Below are 20,824 nucleotides of genomic sequence, written 5' to 3'. Positions count from 1 at the left end.
AGTCTGAGAGAGAAGTTACTGGAGTCCCTAGCAGTGTCTCTTAGTGACTGCAGTGATAGAAAATGAACATTCTGAATCGTTAAAAGGAGAAAACATCATAGAAACACAATTACTCTCTGCAGCATTTCAATAGTGTGACGAGGTAGAATTAGAGTGTAGTAGAAGTTAGTAAGAGATTCAAATAGTGTTTTTCTCATGACTGCAGCGATTGAAAACAAACATTCTACATCGTTAAATGGAGAAAACATTATAAAAACACAATTACTCTCTGCAGCATTTCAATAGTGTGAAGAAAGAGAACCAGAGTGTAGTGGGAGTTGCTAAGAGTTTCGAATAGTGTTTTTCTCATGACTGCAGCGATAGAAAACGAACATTCTACATCGTTAAATGGAGAAAACATTATCAGAACACAACTACTCTCTGTGGCATTCCAGTAGTGTGACGAGAGAGAACCAGAGTGTAGTGGGAGTTACTAAGAGTTTCGAATAATGTTTTCTTATGACTGGAGCGATAGAAAACTAACATTCCTCATCGTTAAAAGGAAAAAACATCATAAAAAACCCTCACTACTCCTCTCTGTGGCATTTTGATAGTCATGACGAGAGAAGAACAATGCGCATTAGAAGTGAGAGGAGTTCCCTAGTGTTTTTATGACTGTAGTGATAGTCTAGCGAACATTGTGCATCGGTTAGGGAGAAAACATCATGTGAACTTGCTTTCATATATCTGCGGCCTTTCAATAGTTCTGACGGGAGAACACAGGGAACAAAGCTTATAGGATCTCGTGCCCTGGTTGTTGGTCGCCTCGTGGCCCCAGTGTACCGCGGTGAGTGTCGTGGTGAGGGTAAGGGTACGGGGTGACGTCATGCTTTAAGGAGACTCCCACGGCGGGCAAGACGTGAATGGCAATAGAAAGTAGAAGGGACCAACCCTCACTCACCCTGACACTAACCACCCGCCGCGCAGCGTTTAAGGGCGTGACAAACACCCCGTAAATAATACACACTAGTGACGGATTGCCTGACTTATGCTTGTCTAGCTTTGCCCAACCTAACCCAGCCTAGCAAGCCTGAACTGTCCTTACCTAAGCTAGAAATTCAATCTATCCTAGCAAATATAAATCCTAACTAATCCAGTAAGCCTTTAATATCCTTACCTAACCTAGAAATTCAACCTAACCTCACAAATATAAATCCTAACTAATCCAGCAAGCCTTTAATATCCTTACCTAACCTGGAAATTCAATCTATCCTAGCAAATATAAATCCTAACTAATCCAGTAAGCTTTTAATATCCTTACCTAACCTGGAAATTCAACCTAACCTCACAAATATAAATCCTAACTAACCCAACAAGCCTTAACTGTCCTAACCACCAATTTTAAGCTAACGTAACTAACAAAGTCCACCCTGACCTAACTAACAACCCTTAACTATCCTTATCTGAGCTACAAGTGCTAGCCAGACTAACTAATGTAGCAAAGTCCACCATTAACTATCCTTATCTAATCTTATCTTCAAACTGATATAAACTAACTCAACAAGCATGATAAAGATTAACCTAACATTTCCTAAACCAGCTTTCCCAGTCCTACCTGACCCAAAAGTCCAAGCTTACCTAACCTAATAGTCCAAGCTTACCTATTCTCACTTAACAAAACTTCATCTAACACAACCTAACCAACAGAACCCAACCTAACTTCTTCTAACCTAACCTAACCTAACCTAAATAGTGAAGACTGTGGCCATTAATCTTCTGACCTCAATAGACCCTTCCTAGTGTCAGTAAAATAGTCTAATCTTACACAAATCTCAAGATAAAAATGTGTCCCAGTACTGAAGGGGTTAAAAAGGGCATATGGAGGTCAGAAAATTAATGGCGACAGTCTTCACTATTTTAATCCCCCCACGTAAGTTTCTAAAGCTGTATAGAATCACCAGATAGTAAGCAGAATGAATATGGAAACGCGTCATGGTACTGAAGGGGTTAAAAAATGAAGCTGCGCCAATTGAAAAAAAAAAAACAACGAGATTATTCCAAGAAAAAAAATCGCAAAATAAAAAAAAATAATACAAAAACATTAGACAGCAGATATATTTTTTTCCATAAGTAATGTGAAAATATGAATAAAACACAACAACCACCTCCTCCCAATAAGAAAAATAAAAAAAAAAAAAAATAAATAAATACCTTACTGAAAAATACATAGAGTAAACACACACACACACACACACACACACACACACACACACACACACACATACACACACACACAAAAGCCTTAGAAACACATCATACAAAACATAACAATACATTTTCACTCAAAAGATAAAGAAGAAAGTCAAAACGCAATTAAATCATTCAGAGGGGTAGAAAAGGAAGCCGTTTTCTTCATTAGCATAAAAATTAGCATAGAAAAGACCTCGCCAAGATTGACAGACAGGAGGAAACGGACAAGACAGTATGGCTGTATCTTTACCTATCTTAGCACCAGCAGCAGGAGAAGGAGGAGGAGGAGGAGGAGGTAGGAGGAGGTAGGAGGTAGGAGGCAGGAGGAGGAGGAGGAGGCAGGAGGAGGAGGAGGAGGAGGAGAAGGGAGAGGAAGAGGAAGAGAAGGAGGAACGTAAAGTAGTTTTGTGGAATATGGGTTGGACAGAGAGAGAGAGAGAGAGAGAGAGAGAGAGAGAGAGAGAGAGAGAGAGAGAGAGAGAGAGAGAGAGAGAGAGAAAGAAAGAAAGAAAGAAAGAAAGAAAGAAAGAAAGAAAGAAAGAAAGAAAGACAGACAGACAGAGAGAGAGAGAGAGAGAGAGAGAGAGAGAGAGAGAGAGAGAGAGAGAGAGAGAGGTGTGGGGAGGGTCAGGAACCACTCTCCACATCTTGATAATTTTGGCGCCTTTTGAAGCGGAAAATTGGAAGAGTGAGGGAACAGAGTGAAGTGACTTGTTCTGCATTGTAATGGCGGGTTTACGAGACTACTGGGTATATTATTATTGTTGTTTTTGTTTTCGTTGTTTTTATCGTCTTGTTTATGTATTTCGCGTATCCTCATGTTTTTCCCTATTCACTTTTTTTTTTTTTTACTTCATCTTTTAGTTTTCTTCTCCCCTTCATCCTTCTTCTATAGCCCCTTTATTTTCCTGTTTTCCTCACGTATCATTTTCTCTTCGTCAAACAGGAAATCATTTTTTTTTTTTTCAGCTTATTCATATTTTCCTAATCTTCCTTCGTCACAGATAATATAATGAAGATATTTATGAGTAGTCTACGAACAAAGATTTGACGAGATTTTTTTTATAGTAACTGACATTTCCTTTTCTATTCATCAAGTAAAAAAAAAAAAAAAGAAATTAACAAGATCAATAAAAGTTAAAAATTTCCACTAAAAACATATAGATAAGTGAAAAAAAAAACACTTCCCTTTGTGCTTTTTTAAGATAACCTTTTAATTCAGAGCAATTCATAGATAATCATGTAAGAATCACTCCTTCGTTAAGTAAGACAACATTATTCACATCAGTCAACAAACTTTCCTTTAACATTCCTTTCTGTTCATCAGGTGAGATAACATTTCCCACACCACCTCATTAACCTTTTAACAACCACTTGGTGTACCTTCAACTAATTACCAATCCCTTTGAGACACCTTTAAAATGCAGCCACACCGAACATTTAACGTGGGAAGATAGTAAAAACCGTATCCTTCTTTATCTCTACCTGCCACTTGATACACCTGTCCCTAATCACCGATCACTATACATTACTTGTTCTGCAGCCAAATCCACCTTTTTGAAGTGAAGAGAAATTACAAAACATATTCTCTTTTCATTGCAAACCTTCTAGATACTCATAAAGACTTCACTCATCGTTGTGTAGCTGTAAGACGCACACTTCACTCATTGCTTCAGTTAATTGTTCCTTCAGATATTCAAAGCACTTCATACACGTTCCTCTCACATACTCTTCCCTTTTCCAGATCTCGACAACGAAATCACCAAGATCAACAGGACGTGGGCGACGACAAAGACAACTACCACGACGATTCTGCCCACCAGCAACGGCACCACCACGTCCTCCCTGCCCACGGACCGCCCGCCCAAGAGAAAGAGGAAGAAGAAACGCAAAAAAGGCCGAAAGAACAAGAAGAGACACCGAAGAAGGAAACACAAGAAGAACAGGCTGAGAAACAGACAAAGGAAGGAGATGAGAAGACGAAGACTCCGAGAACAAAGGGAGAGGAGAAGGAAAAAGTTACTTACATCAAACTCCACCGCCATTACTTCTACTATTACTACTCCCACCACCACTACTATTACTACTACTCCACTTTTCAATTAAATGCTCTGTAACTTGACTACATTTTTATTATATACGTTGTTTGCCCGATTTATAACAGCTGTTCACACACTCACACACTCGCTGTATGCAAATGTTCAATAGAAATGCCCGTGTTACATTTTCTTTAGCTACCCATTAAAATAAATGTTTGCCACTGTCCGTTTTCTTCCTAATAAGCGCGCGGTGTAATGGAACTATACTAAAAGAAAAACGCTTGATCTCATAGAAAAAAAAATATATAATCATGAGTTTTATAATAATAGTAATTCTACTTTAACTGAATTTCGTCGCCTCTTTTCTTGGTTACTTTTACCTTTTCTGTTTTGTCTTTTTTTGTGACGTTCCTAATTCTCCTTTTTACGATTTTATTATTCATTTTTATTTATCACTCTTTTTTTTATTTCTTTTCGTTAGTAAGCCTCGCGTGTCTGTGTAGGTGTACGTAAAGCCATGTGACATGTACGTTTAGTCTACACACACACACACACACACACACACACACACACACACACACACACACACACTACTTAACCCAGACAAGATATTTTTTTGTAAATAATTTTCAAGTGATATATTTGTAAATAACTTACTTTTAGCATTAATATATATTTTTTTCTAGCTCTCTTTATCATTATTTTCTTTGTTTTATTACTTTTCTTGATTTTTCTTTTTCTATTTTTCTTATTTTTTTTCATTTTCTGTATCTTTGAGTCTGTCTGTCTGTCTGTCTGTCTGTCTATCTGTCTGTCTGTCTCTGAACAATGGATCAATAAAGTTAGAAATGTTATAACATTCTCTCTCTCTCTCTCTCTCTCTCTCTCTCTCTCTCTCTCTCTCTCTCTCTCTCTCTCAGTAAGAAATCCGTGTCTGTAGAGGTGCCATATGTCCAACACACACACACACACACACACACACACACACACACACACACACACACACACACACACACACACACACACACACACACACACACACACACACACACACACACACACACACACACACACACACCACTAGTTAGTAAATTATTGCAAAACACACATATAATCAGTCATAACACACACACACACACACACACACACACACACACACACATTACAGAATATATATATATTCATTCAGTTATTCAACACACACACACACACACACACACACACACACGCCAGCTGTACAAAAGCTCTATATAACCCTGCATCCTTTAAAAAAAAACTACTTTGACAAACTACATAGAAAATAAAGCCATGACATCTTAATGTGAAATTCATTAAAAAAACTTCCCTGGTAATTCCTTTTGTTTGAGTATCATTAACCTTTACTGTCTGATATTCTTTTTTGTTTTCTGTCGATCAATAAATTCTTCTTTTAAAAAATATTACTTAAGTATTTACCTATCATCAGTTTGGTTTGTTTTGTTTTATTGATCTTATTCTATTTTTTCGTTTTTTTTTTTTTTTGCTAGTAAGAAATATCTCCTTCACACTCTATAGAAAATAACGATTCAGATATAATGAGCACAATATCAAAAAATGAAGTAAAGAAAGAAATTGACACCTGTAAGGATTCTATGAACTTACTAATTAAAAAAAAAACAGAAGAGAAGTAAACATTCATAAGGATAGCTTGAAATAAAAAAATTAAAAAAATCACAAAATCAAAGCTAAAAATGAAAAACAAAAAAATAAACTAAAGAAAAATCTGACACCTGAAAATTTTTTTAAGAATTTACTATAAAAAAAAGAGAGAAAGTAAACATTCATAAGGACTGATTGAAATATAAAAAAAAAAAAATCACAAAATCAAAGCTAAAAATGAAAAACAAAAAATAAACTAAAGAAAAATCTGACACCTGTAAGTATTTTATGAATTTACTATTAAAAAAAAAATAGAAGAGAAAATAAAGATTCATAATGATAGAAAACTTAAATTCCTATTAATATTTATGACATGAAAACTTAACACAACTAAATAAAGCAAATCAAGTGAGTAAAGCAAAGCAAAACACAAATTAAGCTCACGAATTTACACAATATTCACCCAAACCACAAAATAAATAAATAAATAAATAAATAAACGAACAGAAAGGAAATAATCAATCACTAAATAAGAATAAGTGAATAACGAAGACAAAAAAAAAAAAAAAAACACTAGTACGGTAAAAGTGGAGGGAAGTGGAGGGAAGTGGAGGAGGTGGAGAAAAGGGGAAGGGAAAGTGGAGGTGGTTAGGTAGAAGGTAAGAGGAGGAGGAGGAAAGGGTGGTAAAGTGGAGGAAAGGTGGAGGAAAATTGGAGGAAAAGTGGAGGAGGAGGAGAAAAGGTGGGAAAGGTGGAGGGAAGGTGGAGGAAAAGTGGAGGAGGAGGAGGAGGAAAGGGTGGGAGGTGGAGAGAAAGTGGAGGAGAAGGAGGAGGAAAGGGTGGGAAAGTGGAGGGAAGGTGGAGGAAAATTGGAGGAAAAGTGGAGGAGGAGGAGGAGGAAAGGGTGGGAGGTGGAGAGAAAGTGGAGGAAAATTGGAGGAAAAAGTGCAGAATAGGTTGAACAAAGTGGAGAGGTGGAGAGAAAGTGAAAGGAAATGTGGAAGTTCTTGTGGAGGGAAAGTGGACCAACCAACAACAACAACAACAACAACAACAACAACAACAACAACAAAAATAAATAAACAAAGAAAAATATATAGATCAATCAGTAAACAAGAATAAGTGAATAATGAACCCACAAAACACACACCAGAACATTTCCACGAACCGCGATGGGAATACTGACGTGGACGAGAGAGAGGCAGGTGTTTGCAGGTGTGTGACAGGTGTGAGTGATTCCCGCCACACACCTGTCGGGAGGAAGATGCGTCACGTGATGCAGGAAGGTGAGTGAAGCAAAAAGAATAACAATGAAAAAGGAGGAAAGAGGAGAGAGAGAGAGAGAGAGAGAGAGAGAGAGAGAGAGAGAGAGAGAGAGAGAGAAAAGAACACGGATGCATATCAAACAGAAGCACCAACTTTGATCTGGGTTAATATTTGTGAAGGAATTGTTTGCATAGACTACACTATTGAACCGCTGGGCAATAGTATCGAGAACACAGGGAAGAAACTGAAGAATGTAACTTATTTTGTACCATAAGCAGTAGCCACATGCTATGAATAAATCAACCTTTAATTCAACACACCTCTAGTTAACATTCTTGTACAATACCACACACACACACACACACACACACACACACACACACACACACACACACACACACACACACACACACACACACACACCTCGCACTGCTAACATTGACGCTGATAAATAGTTTAGTCTGTGCTTTTAGTTTATCAAAGAAAACTCGTTTTCTATAACTATTTACCGATGACTATAACATTCTTCAGCGTGGCCTTCCAGTTTCTCGGATGACTTCGTTACCTTACTCAGGGACTACAAACCAGGGCCGGTTCTAGAGAGTAATGAGTAGGGTGCATCTCACATCAAAGAGGGTGCATGAATGCCACGGTTTTCAACACTGATTTATCCATCTTCCTGTCATTTTAAGCTGAATGACACTATCCAAACACGAATATTTAAAGTGATTTTCTAGTGCTTTATTGCAACAATATTGTAGCAGAACAAAGAAAATGCTACATCCAGTCTGAGCTACTTCACCATCACATAATCCAGCAACAGATGTTTCAAACGCTGAAAATAAAACATGGAAATTCAAACAGGTTTTATCTATACAGCTTAGAACCACCACAAAGCACGAGTCACCACCGCTGTGTGACTTGCTGGCGTGCTTGTGCTTGAACCACTTTCCGATGTCCATTGTTTAGCTGTGTTAGTTATTGGCACGGGCCAGCAGAGAGCTGCAGCTTCCTGGTGCAGGTACCTGAGTGCTGGACGGCGGACACAGATGAGTGACACGCACTTGCGCAGTAAGGCGCGGACAGTTGTCAAGAGTGTTGACAGTGACATTATTTTCAGAAAGCCATTAATTTGATTTAATTACCTTGATAGAAAATTAAACTGACAAGTAGAGTGCGTACTTCACCATCAATGCATCATAATATTATATCATGTCAACACCGAATTAAAAAAGTTTTCCCTTCTTTTCAACTGAGTGTGCACACACATACAATGAGGATGCAATGCATGCTTATGTACACTCGTAGTACCGGGCCTGCTGCACACTGACCCCAGGCCTAACGAAACTTTCAAAAATTCACACGACATCCCTTTCTCCACACTAACACTCCAATACACTTCCACAAACATGCAAAATCCCAAATACGTCACCACTAACACTTCCACACATCACAACTGACTGGCCACATCTTTCAAATCTCCCTCTGAACAACAACACTCCCTTACATCATTAGCCTACACATGTTCCCAGACACCACAACATGATCTTAGTATCAAATAGCCCATAACGATATTCCTACATCACCACCTGTACCTCCATCACCACCACAACAAACAGAACAAGCAACAGAAATCACACTTACGGAATATCAAGGGATGTTCTTGTCCATTTCCTCCATCACAGTAGTGAGTCGCTCTCCTCACTTTTCCGTCCACCAGACAATTTATCTACCTTCTCCACGCCTCCACCACACCGTCACTATCTTCTCATCACCAGTACAACCACAAAAACATGAGCCACCACCAGATCGTGTCTCTAACGCAAGATTAATGCGGATATAACACGCTCCATTACTCACTCACAGCCCCCGCCACCATCACGCACACGAGGCTGGCAACTCAGCGAGGAGATGCTCGAGTCTTTGAAATGGTTCGTGAAGCTCAACTCAACCATTCAGTGAAGCTTGTCATGTATAGGGAAGAAACTTGTGGTATTTGCTTGTCTTCAATCGTGTTTTTCTTATTTTTCTTTGGTATACGGGAATTTCTGAGCTAAAGGGGATACTTTTTGGGGTATCTCCTATCTCAAAGCCGTTGTTTGTGGCATTTGTTTGTTAGAGAGCCAGCACTCAAGTGGGCCTTTTTATTAATATTTTTTTTTTTTGCCCTTGGCTGGCCCTCTCCCCTACATAAAAAAAAAAAGGTGATGTGCAGGGTGAACTTCATACTTAGTGACATCACTCCTTTCATATCGACTTATTTCACGAGTCATATCCATTGGAAGTGTTTTTAGGCAAGACAATACCGGTAATGGAATAAACATGTCCCACTCGGCTTCTCTACACCGAAAGTCTAGCCAATCAGGACAGAGAATGCAAGATAGGGTCTCTATGGGTGGATGTTAAAGGTGAGGTCACAATCAGTAGTAATGAATGGGTTTAGTGTACAGCCCATCTGATGCTTCAAACCAAATAAATTCCTGACTATGGGAGGATGTGTTTTATTTTTTCATGCATGTTTTCTTAGTTTTGTGATAAGAATAATGTTACCACCACCACCACCACCACCACCACCACGACCACCACCATCCCATCTAGCTGTGAAATACTTAACTAAGAGGTGATACTGGGAAGGAGGGAGCTCAAATGTCAAGTCAGGCTTGGTGGTGGAGGAGGAGGAGGAAGAGAAGAAGAAGAAGAAGAAGAAGAAGAAGAAGAAGAAGAAGAAGAAGAAGGAGTAGAAGTAGAAGAGAGAGTGAATGCAAAAGGAGGTGAGCTTAGGTACGAAAAAGGAGGTAAAGTAGACAAAAAGGACCCCAACCACCACCACCACCACCACCACCACCACCACCATCACCACCACCACCATCACCACCACCACCACCTTACCTATAAAAGACTCATCCCAAACTCACGGCGTAGGAGTAGGAGACGAAAGGCAGCTGATTCTCTCATTCAGTTCATCTGCATTCACCTCCTCCTCTCACACCAAACACTTCACCTCCACACCCCCCACCTCTTCCCAGAACTGTCTAATTGCCTCCCTGATTTTATTCTTCTCTGTTATAACTTCCCCATTCACTTTCAGACTCTCCACATCAACATTCTCAGACATATTTTCTCCTCTCATGAACTTGTACCATTCACGACCACCTTCCATGCCTTTCGCTGTTAAAGATTCAGTTACACTTCTCTCACACTTCACTTTAGCTTCATTATCATTCGTCTTGTGAGTCTCTGTTGTTTCACGTACACTGTCCAAGCATTCAGGTACTCAGTCTCTGCCTCATCGCCTTCATGTCTCTTTTTTCTCAACAATCTACAGTGTCTACTCATTCTTTTTCGCTCCTTCCTGGCCTCTCTTTCTCTTGCCTACTCTCACAAATCCTACTCCGCACATTCTCAACCAATTTCTCATTTAGGTGTTCCTCATCATCCACACTTACATTATCAGCCCACCTTCTCTCACTCAGATCTACCCGAGAGTTCTCCCCACCCTAGGTCTCTCAGTCTCCACCTTCTTTCCTTGCCTGTCACTTTTACTTCACATTACTACTACTACTACTACTACTACTACTACTACTACTACTACTACTACTACTCTTATTATTATTATTATTATTATTATTATTATTATTATTATCATCTTATTATCATTATTATCATTTACTGTTATTTATTTTTTCGTAGTGAGTTTATAATGACAGTAATTTGTTCACTCTGCTTTATTTGAAATCTTTGAAAATACAAGAAAATACAAATAAGAAACTCTAATTTGGTAGCATGCTAGAGAGAGAGAGAGAGAGAGAGAGAGAGAGAGAGAGAGAGAGAGAGAGAGAGAGAGAGAGAGAGACGGGCTTTAAGGGATTTACATACTAAAGCCTCTGTCCACTATATTGGAATCTACAGCTTTTTTTTTTTTTCTCTCTCTCTCTCTCTCTCTCTCTCTTACAACAACGACAACAACTACTACTATTACTCTTACTATTACTACTACAACTATTCTGTGCAATCTGGCGGCCGGGGAGAGGTGGGCAGGGAGCGAGAAGGAGGAGGAGGAGGAGGAGGAGACAGGGGTGGGGGTCACAGTAGTCAAATGAGAGCTGGTAATCAAAAATAATGGTAAAAGAAATGAATCCTTACTGTTGTTGTATTGATTGTTTTAACTTCCACCAGAATTCGGCAAAGTTGATGCAATTTAAATAACTTACACGTAAATATGTGATAGTTTTTGTTTTGTTTTTCTACAGCCAATGGTAGCAATTTATTTTAACCCCTTCAGTACCAAGCAACGTTCCCATATTTATTCTGGATACTATTCCACGATTTTACACATTTTCAGAAACTTATGTGGGGACTAGAAGAGTTAAGATTCTGGCCATTAATCTTTTGACTTCCACAGACCCTTTCTAATGCAAACAAATCGTCTAACCGTCCCCCAAAATGGTATAAATGCGTCTCAGTATTAAAGAGGTTAACTATTTTGGTAACCACTGGAGATAAGAGTAAATTTAAAAGCACTGAGGGAATGAGGTGAAAAAAAATAATAATTACGATGAACAAGCTGTAGCAGAGAGGAACAATGGAAGGGTCTATAAATTCATGAAAGATTTATCCCCTCACCCTCCATCAGCCCATCACTTAATTCTATCTACTCAAGGTACAGACAGGTATAGAAAATAGTCAGCAGCAAGAAGTAAGCTGTAGAAACAAGAGCAATGAGCAATATGTTCCCTTTCTCCTCCATTCCTCGCAGAACATTACTTAATTCTACATATTCAAGGCTCAGATAGGTACAAAAATACTTATACCATGAACTAAGGTGCAAAAACAAGAGTAATGGACAAACTGTATACTGGTCAATAAATTCATGAGTAATATATCCCCTTGTCCTCCATTCCTCGCAGAACATTACTCAATTCTACACATTCAAGGCTCAAGGCACAAACAAATGTTATACCATGAACTAAGGAGGAGAAACAAGAGCTGTGATAGGGAGGAACAATAAGGATCGATAAATTCACGAAAAAAATGTATATATCTCTTTATCCTCCATTAGTCCTCCGGAACGTTACCTCTGCCTACTCAAAGCACACATAGGTATACAAAAAACAGTTTGTGCCGAGAACTAAGGTGTAGGAACAAGAGCAATAGACAAACTGTAGTGGTCGATATATTCATGAACGATGTACCTACTCTCAATCCCCTTATCCCAATCCTCAGCAATTAATTCTACCTATTCAAGGCACAGATACGTACAACAAATAGTTATACCATGAACTAAGGTGCATAAACAAGAGCAATAGACAAACTGTAGTGGTCGATAAACTCATGAACGATATACCTACTCTCAATCCCCTTATCCCAATCCTCAGCAAAACATTACCTCTACTTATTCAAGGCACAGGTAGGTACAAAACATCGTGTATGGCATGAACTGAAGTGCAGAAGCAAGTGTGATGAACAAGGTGTATCGGGAAGGAACAATACAGGTCGATAGATCCATGAAAGATGTGCCCTCACCCTACACTCCTCCGCCAGAATATAGAAAAATAGTTTGTACCAAGAATTATTGTACTTCCCAACCGCTTATGATAGAATAGTAGTTTTGATCTATTTTTTTATTATGTAAGAGGAAAACTGACTGAGGGTAACAAAAAAGGTTAATCTAAAAAGGCCCACTGAGATGCCAGTTTCCGAGCAGGACCAAGAGAGTTAATCCCTTCAATACTACTATTTCGGGTGGATGTTCCTCGTTCCGCGCATCACAGGTCAGTGTGATACCCGCTTTAGTCAAAAGAATGGGATAAATATCTTGACTCCTCCCCATTCAATAAGCCTGATTAATGAACTTGTGTATGTAACTAGTAATTCTTGTGACAACGTACACAAACAGAACATGGAGCAATTGGTGTATGAAGGTCAGGTTACAAACGCTGATGATTTTGCAAACTATCAGTAACTCTTATCTTATCTTATCTTATTACTACTATTGGTCTGAATTAAGTAAAGTGCATTAGTGTGTTATAAATTTCAGTTATTTAAAGCACTCAGTAAATTATTGATTAGAATTGTTGTTATCATTACTTTATTTTATTATCAATGTCACTCCTTCTCCTCCTCCTCCTCCTCTTCCTCTTCTTCTTCTTCCTTTTTCTGCTTATATTCCTCTTCCTTATTCCTTCACCACCACCTCTCGTTTTTTTTTCAATTCCTCCTCCTCCTCCTCCTCCTCTTCTAATTCTTCTTCCAACACCTCCTCTTTCTATTCTTCCAATTCATCTCCTCCTCCTCCCATTCCTTCCTGGTCATATTCCTTCTTCATCTTCTTCCGCCACCTACTCTATCTTCTTCCAATACGTCTCCTCCTCCTCCTACTCCTCCTTCTCCTCCTTAACTACTCAAATTCCTCCTTCCTGCACCACTTTCTCTCTCTTCTTCACATTCCTATCTTCCTCCTCCTCTTCCTTTTCTACTCATATTCCTCCTTCTTCCTCCACCACCTTCTCTCTCTCTTCTTTCAGTGTGTCTCCTTCTTCTTCTTCTCTTCTCCTCCTCCTCCTCCTCCTCCTCCATCTTCACCACATCTAAATCCCTCACATATTACCATTTTTTTTCTTCCCTACTTCTAATAATAATTCTCCTCATCCTCCCCATCCCCCTCCATCTCCATCTCCACCTCCTCCACCACCTCCACCTTCCCATTCATCGGAGTAGGGAAGATGACGACACTGCAGAAGTACAAGATCAAGAACAAGATCAGCAGGAAGGGTAGCACGATTCTACAAAAGAGATTCAGAACCTCCGCTTTGTTTCTCTCGCTCGTCGTTTGTTTACCAGCCCCGCAGCAGCACGCCCCGCCTTCCCCTTGTTGATCCACCTTGGCTTCGGGTTCTGGGTTGATCTTGAGGTTAAATCGCATGTAAAAAGGTTCCTCTGGTTTGATCTCCTCCACTTGGGTGTTCGCGTTTCCCTCGGCCTGTTGGGAAGGGGAGAAAAATGGAGGAAAGAATGGGAAGAGAGAGGAAGGGATAGGATGAAGGAAAGAGAGGAAAATGGAAAAGAGGGAGAGAAGAGGTATAAGGGAGAGATAAGGATGATGAAGGAGGATTGAAAGAGAAGGGAAGGAATGTAAGACAGAGAAAGAGAGAGAGAGAGAGAGAGAGAGAGAGAGAGAGAGAGAGAGAGAGAGAGAGAGAGAGAGAAGAAGGAAAGAGGGAGAAAAAGTAATAAATTAGTCATATTTCTAGTTAATTCTTGGCGTAAAAGATTAACAGTATTACTCAAAATTGAAAAAAAGAGAAAAATTACGTACTCTCTCTCTCTCTCTCTCTCTCTCGTAAACTGATAGAAGGAACACGAAAGATTTGCAAGGAACGAATAATGAGACAAAAATAAGGTTAAAAGAACTTCTCTCTCTCTCTCTCTCTCTCTCTCTCTCTCTCTCTCTCTCTCTCTCTCTCTCTCTCTCTCTCTCTCTCTCTCTCTCACCTGCAAAGTGTTAATGGTGACCAGGGCCAACATTACGACGAACAAGAAAATGATGCAGAAGACAAACCACATGTCCACCAGCTTCAGGTAGGACGTCTGGGGGATGGACGCGCTCACCTGAAGGAGTGTAGGGCGTGGGCAAGGCAGGAAAGGACGCAGGGAAGGAGGGAAGGAGAGAAGGAAGGAAGGATCAAAGGATTAGTAAGTTTAGTTGAGTCTGCGGTAAAATGTTTTTGTTGTGGTCCGTTTTCTTTCTTGTTGGGTGTGTGTGTGTGTGTGTGTGTGTGTGTGTGTGTGTCTCTCTCTCTCTCTCTCTCTCTCTCTCTCTCTCTCTCTCTCTCTCTCTCTCTCTCTAATTAACTGAAAGCTCGCCTCCTCCTCCTCCTCCTCCTCCTCCTCCTCCTCCTCCTCCTCCTCATTTCTCACACAATTACCTCATCTCCTCTTCCCTCCTCCCTCTTCCCCTCTCAACATTTCTCTTCTCTCTTTCTCTTCCTTCTTCCTTTCTTTCCTTCTTCTCATCTTCTTCCTCTCTATCTTGTTCTATCTTGCTTTTTATTCTTTAATTCCTCCTCCTATCTTTTTTCCCCTTTTTTTTATCTCTCCTCTTCCTCCTCCCATTCCTCTTCCTCTTCTTCATGTCTGTCTTCATTATCTTTATTCTAACTTCATTTTCTCTCCTTCATATTCTCCTTCTTCTTCTCTCTTAACTCAATCATTCTTTTTCCTCCTCCTTCTCCTCCTCCTCCTCCTCGTCCTCTTCTATTCTTCTCATCTCTTAACTTATCTCCCATCCCTCCATCCTATTGTTGCTCCTCCTCCTCCTCCTCCTTCTCCTCTAATCTCCTTTCTACCTCCTCCTCCTCCTCCTCCTCCTCCTCCTCTTCCTCTTTTTATGGTAAGAAGATTAAGCAAAGTTATGGATGGAGATGAGAGGTGGAAGCAGTAGTAGTAGTAGTAGTAGTAGTAGTAGTAGTAGTAGTAGTAGTAGTAGTAGTAGTAGTAACATTTTTTACCCACTTTATTCTGTTCAGCATTATCCAATCCATAAAAAAAAGCTCTAAATAAAGTTCCGAGTATTTTTAAGTGCTCACGAGAGTTTATGTTGCTAATAATGTAGAAATGTTGTTAATCTGTCGCTAAAATCATAAAATATCTTTGAAAATGAACGTCACTTCATCTAGAGCCATTGAAACAGCCAAAACACCTTTAAAACCCACGTCATTTCAACTAGAGCCTTTGGAATCATGGAAACATCCTTAAAAACCCACGTCACTTCAACTAGAGCCTTTGACAAATAGTAGTAGTAGTAGTAGTAGTAGTAGTAGGAGGAGGAGGAGGAGGAGGAGGAGGAGGAGGAGGAGGAGGAGGAGGAGGAGGAGGAGGAGGAGGAGGAGGAGGAGGAGGAGGAGGAGGAGGAGGAGGAGGAGGAGGAGGAGGAGAAGAAGAGAAGAAGAAGAAGAAGAAGAAGAAGAAGAAGAAGAAGAAGAAGAAGAAGAAGAAGAAGAAGAAGAAGAAGAAGAAGAAGAAGAAGAAGAAGAAGAAAGAACAAGAACAATAAGAACAAGAACAAGAACAAGAACAAGAACAAGAAGCAGAAGAAGAAGGAGAACAAGAAAAAACAAAAAAAGAAGAGGAGGAGGAGGAGGAGGAGGAGGAAAATGAGGAAAAATAGGAGAAAAAGAGAAAAAAAAGAGAGAAAGAGGGAAAGAACATGAACATAAAAAAAAGAAAGAGAAAGAGAAAAAAAAATCAAACACACACACACACACACGAATAACAATAAACTAAAAACAAACCATTTAAACCCAAACAACAGTAAACACACCTCTAAAAACAACATTACCTGTGTGAAGAAGGCAGCCTCAACCAGCAGGGAGGTGAGCGCTGACATAATGCGGTCACTGAAGTCATCAATGGGGAAGAAGAACGTTAGGTACCCAATGACCAGCAGGAGGAAGGTAGGCACGTAAGTGGAGGGAATGAAATAGCTGGAGAGGTTTTTAAAGTGGAACCGAAGTCTAAAGGCGCTGCGGTTAGCCTGTAGAAGGTGAAAGAAAAAAAGACTGTAGGTTTTACGAGTAGTGGGAAGAAAAGAGATTGGATATTGTACAACTGAAAGAAACACGATTTATACATTGGGATAACAAGAGGAAAAGCATGAAAAAGGGAAGGAATGATAAAAATAAAAGAAAAAACAAAATAGACATGGGAATGAGAACAGGAAAAGCCTAAAAAAGGAAAGAAAATTTTAAAATTGAAGGTAAAAACGAAATATACATTGAAATAAAAGCAGAAAAAGACGAAAGAGAATATTGGAGGATAAAAAAAAAAGGAGAAAGAATTTATAAGAGTTTTGGTGAAGTGGGAGTGAAATCTGAGGGCGCTGCGGTTTGCCTGTAGGTGAAAAAATAGACTGAAGGTAATATTGGACGGGAGAAAAGTGAAAACAAATGAGATAAACATTGGAACACAAAAGAAGGGAAAAAATTATGAAAGTAAAAAAAAAAAAAACGAAACAAACATTGGAATAACAACAGAAAAAGATGAAAAAAAAATAGAGGAGAACAAAAAATGGAGAAGAAATTAATGGTAAAAGTGAAAAAAAATAATAGATAAACATTGGAATGATAAGAGAAAAAGACGAAAGGAAATAATGGAGGGAAGAAAAAAGGGAAAAGGCACGGAAAAAGTGAAAGAAAAACAACAGGAAAAACATAAATAGGGAAAAGAAATAATAAGAGTGAAAGTAAAATTAAATAAACATAAGAATAACAACAGAAAAAGACAAAAAGGAAATATTGGATGGAAAAAAAAGGGAAAAAATGGTAAAAATGAAAGGAAAACGATTTACACACTGGAATAACAACAGGAAAGACATAAAAAAGGGAAAGAATGATAAAAGTGACAGAAAAATGAAACATATATTGGAATAACAACAGAAAAAGATGAAAAGAAATATTGGAACATAAAAAAGAAAAAAAATGAAAGAAAGAAATATTGGAATAACACACAAACGCCCCCCCCCAAAAAAAAAAAAAGAAGAAAACAAAATCAAACATTGGAACCAAAATAAAAAAAAAGGAAAAGAAAAAAAACGAAAAAAAACGAAGAAAACATTGGAACAAAAGAGAGAAAAAAATTGGAAAAAAACGATCAACATTGGCATAAAAAACGAAAAATATGAAAAAAAAGGAAAAAAGACGCAGAAAAAAATAAAACAACAAAAAAAACAATAAAAAATAAAAAAAAAGAAAAAGAAAAATATTGAAATAAAAAGACAGGTCAAGGTATGTCAGGTTAGATAAGGTCAAGCTTCCCTCACCAGTATGACCACGTGGGCCTCCTCTGCTTTGAGGTAGTAATGCAACATCGCCCTTTGACCCGTGAAGTTAATGGCCACCTTTTGCGGCGCCAGTGTCACGTCAGTCCGCGGCAACTCCTGCAGGGCCACGATCTGACGGAGACAAGAGCGTACCATCAACACTGCCACTGCCCCGCCAACACTGCCCCGCCAACACTATCACTGCCCCACCAACACTGCCACTGCCCCGCCAACACTGCCACTGCCCCACCAACACTGCCACTGCCCCGCCAACACTGCCCCACCAACACTGCCCCGCCAACACTGCCACTGCCCCGCCAGCACTGCCACTGCCACTACTTTTCACAAGACACAGTATTATATCAAGTAGTTAAGAGTATGTAGAAAGGAGGAGGAAGAGGAAGAGGAAAAGGAGGAGGAGGAGGAAGAGGAGGAGTAAGGAAGAATATGAAAGACAAGGAAGAGGAGGAGGATGATGGTGAGAAGGGTGGAGGGTGAGGAGGAGGTAAAAAAGAAGAAGAAGAAGAAGAAGAAGAAGAAGAAGAAGAAGAAGAAGAAGAAGAAGAAGAAGAGAAGAAGGAGGAGGAGGAGGAGGAGGAGGAGGAGGAGGAGGAGGAGGAGGAGGAGGAGGAAACACATATACAGAGAGGGAAACAACTAGAGCATCAATATTTCACTATAATAATCACAATTAACTTTTTTTTTCCTCCGATATTCTTTCTTTCTCTCTTTCCTTTTCGTCCTCCCGTTATTTTTTTTTCCTTGTCTTTGTTTTATTCACTCTAAACACTGCTTCCCTCTATTTCTCCCTTTCTCTCCCTCCAATCACTCTTCCTCCCCAATCCCCCTCCTCTCTGGATAGCCACCCATCTCCCTCGGTACAGCCCCCTCTCTCTCTTTCCCCTCACCAGGTCACACTGCTGTTCATCAAAGGGAAGGCGAAGAGGTTGAAAGGGCAGGAGAAGTCCACCTCCTCCAGCAGCACCACCTTCATCTTGGTGTCGTTGCCTCGGTAGATCACGTCTGTGGGCGAAGGGGAGGGGAGGGGAGGGAAGGAGAGGGGAGGGGGAGGAATAGGTTAGCTTCCGTGAGGTTAGGATGTATTACGTATATCAGCAGCTACGTTAGGTTGGTAACGCTACGTATGGTGCGTCAGTTGGGGTGCAGTGTTGTGTATTTCACCTCGGTCGTCTGCTGGTCACCCAGCCAGTCTTCCCCATTACGGAGCGAGCTCAGAGCTCATAGACCGATCTTCGGGTAGGACTGTTTCACTGAGACCACAACACACTCCACACACCGGGAAAGCGAGGCCACAACCCCTCGAGTTACATCCCGTACCTATTTACTGCTAGGTGAACAGGGGCTATACATTAGGAGGCTTGCCCATTTGCCTCGCAGCTTCCCGGGACTCGAACCCGGACCCTCTCGATTGTGAGTCGAGCGTGCTAACTACTACACTACGCGGTGGTGTGTGGGGGGGGGGGAATGGTCGCCTCACCCTCGCGCGTGTCTGAGAGCATGTCCTTGGCGGCGTTGGGGTGGTGGAGGGCGTACAGGTGGTGGCCGCGGTGGTTGAGGTTGCTGGCGGAGCCGTCGCTGCTGAGGTACTCCACGGCAGGGCGCCACAGGTCGCTGTCACTCAGCTTGTTCTTCCAGGTCTCTGGCTGCAGGTTGAGGAAGGTGAGGCGCGAGTCCCGCCACGTCAGCTCCAGGCGCAGCTCCACCGTGACGCGGAACCCCACGATGTCCAGCTCGGTGACGGCCAGCACGTCTACCCGCACGCCAACGCGCTGCGCTCCGCTTCTCAACTTCCGCGGCGGACTCACCTGGCGCTTGTAGCCCGCAGCCTTGCGCACCCTACCGCAGTCTTGCTCGTCAGAGGCGTCACTGCAGTCCACCTCCAGGTCACAGCGATACATGCGGTAAATGCAGCGGCCGTCGCCGCACGTCAGCTCATCCTGCCCGCAGCGCGTCAGCAGCAGTTTGGCCTTCACCGTGGCCAGCGTGGCGGTGTGCAGCTGCCATTCCTGCATGCCGAAGGGATAGTGCGTGACGGACGTGCGCTGCAGCACGGCGCTCACGTGCGGGTGTACAGTACTGACAATGCGCCACTGCCCCAGGCCCGCGGAGCCACCCTCCTCCAGGGTGAGGCTAGATGCAAAGAAGCCCGTCATGCCGGACAAGTTGCCGGGCAGCAGGGAGAAGCTGTGGTCCAGGAGTGTGTCGTGGCCACGCAGCAACCACTCCGAGGGGCGCGGCACCATGCAGGCGGCACACTTGAGGTCATGGCAGTCCGTGTGGTGCCACAGGCCACGCGTGTCGCCCCACACAGACAGCGACGCACACGTGCCGGTGTCTATCACCGTCATATTCTCCACAAAGTTGTGGAAGCCGGAACTCAGACCGATCTCCCGTCCAACCACATGTCCCCCAGGGAGGTGTGCCTGGACAGGCAGGATTCCTCATAAGGCTCCATGTCGGCCAGCAGGTCGTTCTGTTCGTCCATGGAGACGGGCGTGAAGACAGGGTGTTTATCTGCGTTGCTCATCAGGTCACACAGACGGTGGGCGTCTTTGAAGGTGATGGGGTGCGAGATGATCACCACTTCAAAGGTGATGTTATGGCAGGCGTCCTGCACCTGCAGGCTGTCCACCTCAGCCTCGCCCATAGTGAAGGTGTCCTGCAGGGAGGCGAAGGAGACGATGGGAGCCGTGTCCAAGCCCTCAGCGGCCTGGCACGTCAAGAAGCTCAGCAGCTCGTCTTCTGTCAGCACAGTGTCGAACAGGTGCAGGTCCGCCACCTGGCCGCACAGGCTGAGTGCAGTACTGAAGCCCCC

The 20,824-nt window shown here is 41.5% G+C and overlaps 4 protein-coding genes and 1 long non-coding RNA gene across 7 annotated transcripts in view; 1 reads left to right on the top strand and 4 right to left on the bottom strand.

The window, feature by feature from the left end:
* Positions 1-5,620, top strand: part of LOC123514329 (R-spondin-1-like) — a 191,660-nt gene extending 186,040 nt beyond the window's left edge. For all 3 annotated transcript variants that reach the window (XM_045272175.1, XM_045272167.1, XM_045272183.1), the window contains one exon: positions 3,974-5,620. In XM_045272175.1, the coding sequence (XP_045128110.1) occupies positions 3,974-4,335 (362 nt within the window). In that variant the 3' untranslated portion in view covers positions 4,336-5,620. The remainder of the gene's footprint in view (positions 1-3,973) is intronic.
* LOC123514345 overlaps positions 1-9,305 on the bottom strand; it is a 229,874-nt gene extending 220,569 nt beyond the window's left edge. The window contains exon 1 of the long non-coding RNA XR_006677577.1: positions 8,817-9,305. This is a non-coding gene — a long non-coding RNA (uncharacterized LOC123514345). The remainder of the gene's footprint in view (positions 1-8,816) is intronic.
* Positions 9,306-10,504: 1,199 nt separating this feature from the next.
* Positions 10,505-18,036, bottom strand: LOC123514849 (glycine receptor subunit alpha-4-like). The gene is made up of 5 exons (XM_045273100.1): positions 17,989-18,036; positions 16,510-16,704; positions 14,664-14,780; positions 14,010-14,151; positions 10,505-10,647 (listed from the first exon to the last, which is right to left on the bottom strand). The coding sequence occupies exons 1-5, from the start codon at positions 18,034-18,036 to the stop codon at positions 10,505-10,507; spliced, it is 645 nt and encodes a 214-aa protein (XP_045129035.1).
* Positions 17,988-20,357, bottom strand: LOC123515717. The gene is made up of 3 exons (XM_045274556.1): positions 19,487-20,357; positions 18,897-19,011; positions 17,988-18,120 (listed from the first exon to the last, which is right to left on the bottom strand). Coding segments are annotated over exons 1-3 (987 nt in total). The 3' UTR covers positions 17,988-18,119.
* A 29-nt stretch (positions 20,358-20,386) lies between these two features.
* Positions 20,387-20,824, bottom strand: part of LOC123515725 — a 4,904-nt gene continuing 4,466 nt past the window's right edge. Inside the window, exon 4 of the mRNA XM_045274570.1 lies at positions 20,387-20,824. This exon is cut by the window's right edge and continues 260 nt beyond it. Coding sequence (XP_045130505.1) covers positions 20,387-20,824 — 438 coding nt within the window.

This window comes from Portunus trituberculatus, chromosome 5 (genome assembly GCF_017591435.1).
Source record: "Portunus trituberculatus isolate SZX2019 chromosome 5, ASM1759143v1, whole genome shotgun sequence".
Lineage (NCBI taxonomy): Eukaryota > Metazoa > Arthropoda > Malacostraca > Decapoda > Portunidae > Portunus > Portunus trituberculatus.
Note: the sequence above shows the minus strand (reverse complement) of the source record. Positions and strands in the feature narration are given on the sequence as shown.

What these genes read in the sequence shown, in the direction of transcription:
- LOC123514849 (XM_045273100.1), bottom strand. Translation starts at nt 18,036, where the DNA reads ATGTTGCATTACTACCTCAAAGCAGAGGAGGCCCACGTGGTCATACTG. An exon ending in AGGCTGCCTTCTTCACACAG is followed by an intron (nt 14,781 to 16,509) that starts GTAATGTTGTTT and finishes ACACTCCTTCAG; the next exon opens with GTGAGCGCGTCCATCCCCCA. An exon ending in TCACCATTAACACTTTGCAG is followed by an intron (nt 14,152 to 14,663) that starts GTGAGAGAGAGA and finishes CCTTCCCAACAG; the next exon opens with GCCGAGGGAAACGCGAACAC.
- LOC123515717 (XM_045274556.1), bottom strand. Translation starts at nt 20,357, where the DNA reads ATGACGGTGATAGACACCGGCACGTGTGCGTCGCTGTCTGTGTGGGGC. An exon ending in GCTCTCAGACACGCGCGAGG is followed by an intron (nt 19,012 to 19,486) that starts GTGAGGCGACCA and finishes CTTCGCCCACAG; the next exon opens with ACGTGATCTACCGAGGCAAC.